Source organism: Octopus bimaculoides, chromosome 17, assembly GCF_001194135.2.
Source record: "Octopus bimaculoides isolate UCB-OBI-ISO-001 chromosome 17, ASM119413v2, whole genome shotgun sequence".
Classification (NCBI taxonomy): Eukaryota; Metazoa; Mollusca; class Cephalopoda; order Octopoda; family Octopodidae; genus Octopus; species Octopus bimaculoides.
In genome coordinates, this window is record NC_068997.1 from 42,612,547 (window position 1) to 42,617,320 (window position 4,774).

A 4,774-nucleotide genomic window follows, 5' to 3' on the forward strand; every position below is an offset into this window, starting at 1 on the left:
CCTCCTCCTCCTCCTCCTCCCATCCACCTCATTTTGCTTCTATGTAACTTTACTTAATTTTTTCCCAATTTCTCCAACGAAAATTAAGAATATTTTTGTTGATATTATTTAAGATATTCTCAAGGCGGTGAGCTGGCAGAATCATTAGCACGCTGTGTGAAATGCTTAGCGGTATTTTGTCAGCCGCTACATTCTGAGTTCAGATTCCGCCGATCTCGACTTTGCCTTTCATCCTTCCGGGGTCGATAAATTAGATACCAGTGAAAGATAGGGTTCGGATGTAATCGAGTATTCCCTCAAATTTCAGGCCTTGCGACTAGAGTAGAAAAGATTATTTAAGATATTCTCTGGAAAGAGAGAAAGTTTAAGAAGTCGCTGTATCTTCTTTGATTATGGAAAAATGACAACCTTTCTCGTCATCGAATGAAACCGGCTGATACATACCGGCTTCCAAGAATGTGTTTAATTGTTAAAAATACCAAAAAATATATCCACTATATACGCACACACAAACATTAGGATTTTTCTTTTATTGTTAAATAAAAATTCATCAAAATATTTATTTCTCAGTCATTCACGACTTTAATATATATATATATATAATTATTCTTTTCTACTCTAGGTCTGAAATTTTTTGGGAGGGGGCCAGTCGATTAAATCGACCCCAGTACACAACTGGTACATAATTTATCGACCCCGTTAGGGAAAGTCGACCTCGGTGGAATTTGAACTCAGAATGTAAATATAGACGAAGCACCGCTAAGCATTTCGCCCGGCATGCTAACGTTTCTGCCAGCTCGCCGCCTTGATATCTACATAAAATTATTGTTTAATCAATTAACTATTTATTTATTTATAGGCTGTAATTTCCCTGGCAGAGAACCCAACCTGTACAATTGTAGCAAATATTTTGAATGTATCTCTGGAGCTAAAGTTGAAAAGTCATGTGGCCAAGATCAACTATTCGACGGCGACCAGAAACAGTGTTATCCAACAGTTTTTGCTACTTGCAAACGTAAAGGTAACGTATTCGTATCAGCATATAGTAGTGACTCAATGCAATACGGCTTGCAGTCTATTTATAGCTAGAGGGACCCGTGAATAGTTCACGGAATTAATGGTAAAACTCTTGGGTTATTTCTGAAAGCTTTCTCCAAAAGAAAAAAACCTGATACAACCTTTAGTTAAATTGCATATATTTGCCACGCAAATAATCATGAATGTTTCACGGAATTGCACTTATGCGCATGCGTTAAGTGATAGGTGATATAAAAAAAATTAGTTCAATTAAAAAAAAATGCACATTTCACAATCCGATCACCACCACCACTACCACTGCGACCACCATCTCTCTCTCTCTCTGTCTCTCTCTCTGTGTCTGTCTGTCTGTCTGTCTGTCTGTCTGTCTGTCTCTCTCTCTCTCTCTCTCTCTCTCTCTCTCTCTCTCCACTCTCTTTGCCTTCTCTTTAACCTCACCATCAGAACATTATCCCTCTGCTAAAATTATATTTCTAACTCTCTTCCTCTATCTTCAACTAATTTTTTTAACCACGTAATAAACATTATATTCCTTCTACCATATGTCACGGACGCTTCTCTCTCTCTCTCTCTCTCTCTTTTTTCTTTTTCCCTCTTGTAACACAACTACAAGCAGAATTTTTATAAGATAGCAACAGATTTTTTCAAGCGCAATCCAGTTACAAATTGCTTTCCGAGAAGAGATTAGTTTTAAAAAATTCCTTTATTTTGGGTGCATCAAACGTAGCCAATATGGTGATGTTCATCCTTCTCTTAGTAATTATAAGTAAAGAACTCTGTTAATTTGAACTCTCAATTAGTTAATCATATTTTCATCAGTTACTCAATATTTCCCATATTGAATGATTAATCCTTGATTCGTCCATTTGAGAAGCTTTACCAGAGTATGGTACTTATTAACAAATACCTTCTTGTTGTTATCGTTGGGTAGTTCCAGTTCAGCTCCTATCAAGGACTCAGTCGATTGTACAACGAGAAACGATACACAATCCACCTTGCAAGTTGTGCTGAGGACGCACTGTGACATGTAATTATGAATCGTAAGGGGATGTAGTGTAATAGGATATCTTGTACTTCTCCAACTGTCCAGTCTACTCGGAAATGCTGTAATAATTCGTAAAGGTAATACTGTGGCATTCTTGCAGTGTTGCACTATACCCAGTGACCGATTTATTGTTACTACCGCAAATTCTGTTGGTAGCCACAGCGGAGGCAGGCACGGTGATATCGTTCACAGTGCAACAGTTGCTATTCTCCTGTATTAAATGACTTTATATAAAAATATTTATTTCACCAATAAATAAAAGAAAAACATTTAACAATATTATTGAAAATAAATGCAAACCTTATCTTAACGAATCTTTGAAGGATATCGCCATTCCATCTAGAAATGAATATTTTTTGAAGCTTATTAATAATATTAAGGATTTTATTACTAGAATTAAATGGAAAGTCCACTATAATAATAATTATAATATTTCTAATAATAACGATGTAGATAATTCAAATTATATTAATTCAAAATTTAAATCTAGAAAAGAATAATAGGGATTTACAGCTTTTAGAGGGTAATATTTGGAAGGTGGTGAAAAATATTAAATTTCATAAATACCAAAATAGATATAATTATTATTTAAGAAATCTAGCTATTAAAATAAAACAAATGAGAAATATAGATGGAATTATAGTACAATCAGAAAAAAAACTAGGAATCAGTATAAACTAGATGTAAAATTATATGATTACCTATTAGAGAAAGAAATTAATAAAAAAATATAAAATTGTTCCGGAAAATACTCTATATTCTATAAATAAGGGCTCTAAATTAATAATGTTGAAATATGAATTAGATAATAAGACCGAACCTTATGTAACTATGCACCCTAGAATTACTTTGAAAGACCATAAGGATAATTTTTATTCTGACCCTAAAGTTAGGTTTATTTGTCCTTGTAAGTCAGATCTAGGTAAATTAAGTAAGATCATTTTAGATAAATATACCAATAGATTAAATGATATTAATTACCTTAAATTATGGAATAGTACTATAAATACTTTAAAATGGTTTAATAATATTAAAGATAGAAATAGATATAAATTTATTCAAATAGATATTGATAATCATTATTCTTCTATTAATGAGATTGTACTTAATAAGGCCCTAATTTATGCAATGAAGAAGGTAGGTATGACTTATGATGAAGTTAATGTAGTTAAAATGGCTAGGAAAGCGTTGATTAAATATAAGTTGTAGGCTAGGAAAGATACTAGGGACTATTTTGATATACCAATGGGGGCACCCGATTCAGCACAGGTAACTGATTTAGTAGGTATATATTTATTATCAGAACTTCAACTTGGAAACTTAAAATTGGAGGGTGGTTTATATAGGGATGACCTCTTATTACTAACTAAGAATTGCACCAATAGAACACTAGAATTATATATAAGAAGAGACTAGTTTTTTTTTAAAGAAATGGATTAAAGATTACTATATATAATGAGAACTATAATATAAATGATTTAGATGCTAATTTTAACTTATCAACAAGTAAAACCCAACCTTACCATAAGATTAATGAAAAAATTAAATATATTCATGCGAAAAGTAATCACCCACCCTCAATTAAAACATCGTTAACATACACTATAGGTAAGAGAATATCATTACTTTAATCCAATTTAGAGATCTTCAAAAAACATGCTACTTATTACAATAAAGCACTTCGTGAGGCGGGATATACTAATGATATTCAATTTTTTAATAATCCGAAGTATAATTATAATTTTAATAATAATGATTATAATATTAATGATCCATTTAATAAACATAACTTTTATAATTATGATAAGGTCTACTTAGGTGATTAAGGTAAGAATAATAGGTATTATGATAATAAATTACATAAACATAAGCATAATTGTAATGGACACAATAATAGATTTAAATTTAATTCTTTTAATAATAATAAGAAATTTAATAATATAAATAATAAATATAATGATATCTATAATAAGAACAAACTTTGGCTAATCATTCCATACGGCGTTCAAGTTAAAACTAACACTATTAAAGAAATTTTAAACGTAATTGATATATTCCTTAGAGATAATAAAGAATATTATAATATCTTTTCTAGTAATAACTTGGGCGTAGATTATTCTACTACTAATAATGTTGGTAACATTATTTCTTCTTTTAATAGATATAAGTTAAATAAGTATTACAAATATAAATTAAATACTTATTCTAATAATAATAATGAGGACCAGGATATAATTAATTGTACATGTAGAGATAAGACTAAATGTAAATTTAATAAGAAATGTAATTTGAAGGATGTCGTGTATAAATATATAGTGACTTTAATGGACGGGAATAAATTTAATGGTTATAATTTAAATAAGTTTTGCATAGGATCGACTTCGAATAAAATTAAATTACGGGTGGCTCAACACATGCATTCCTTTAAGAATAGAAATTCGATTAATTCGACTGGCCTTAGTAAATATATTTTGGAACGAAAATCTAAAAATATTAAGTACATTTTACATTGGGAGATAGTTTGTAAGGCAAAATCTTATCGTATAGGTAATAATTTTTGTAAGTTGTGTACTAATGAATTTAAGGAGATATTATTAAATAATAATAATACTTTGATTAAAACTCTTGATGAACGTAAACTTAACTGTAGACATAAATTGCATTATTTATATAATAAGTTTAGCTAACTGT

At 30.3% G+C, this 4,774-nt stretch overlaps 1 protein-coding gene across 1 annotated transcript in view; it reads left to right on the forward strand.

Moving 5' to 3' along the window:
• Window positions 1-4,774, forward strand: part of LOC106878487 (chitin-binding domain protein cbd-1-like) — a 46,367-nt gene that overhangs the window by 10,661 nt on the left and 30,932 nt on the right. The window contains exon 5 of the mRNA XM_052973901.1: window positions 860-1,021. Within this exon, the coding sequence (XP_052829861.1) occupies window positions 860-1,021 (162 nt within the window). The remainder of the gene's footprint in view (window positions 1-859; window positions 1,022-4,774) is intronic.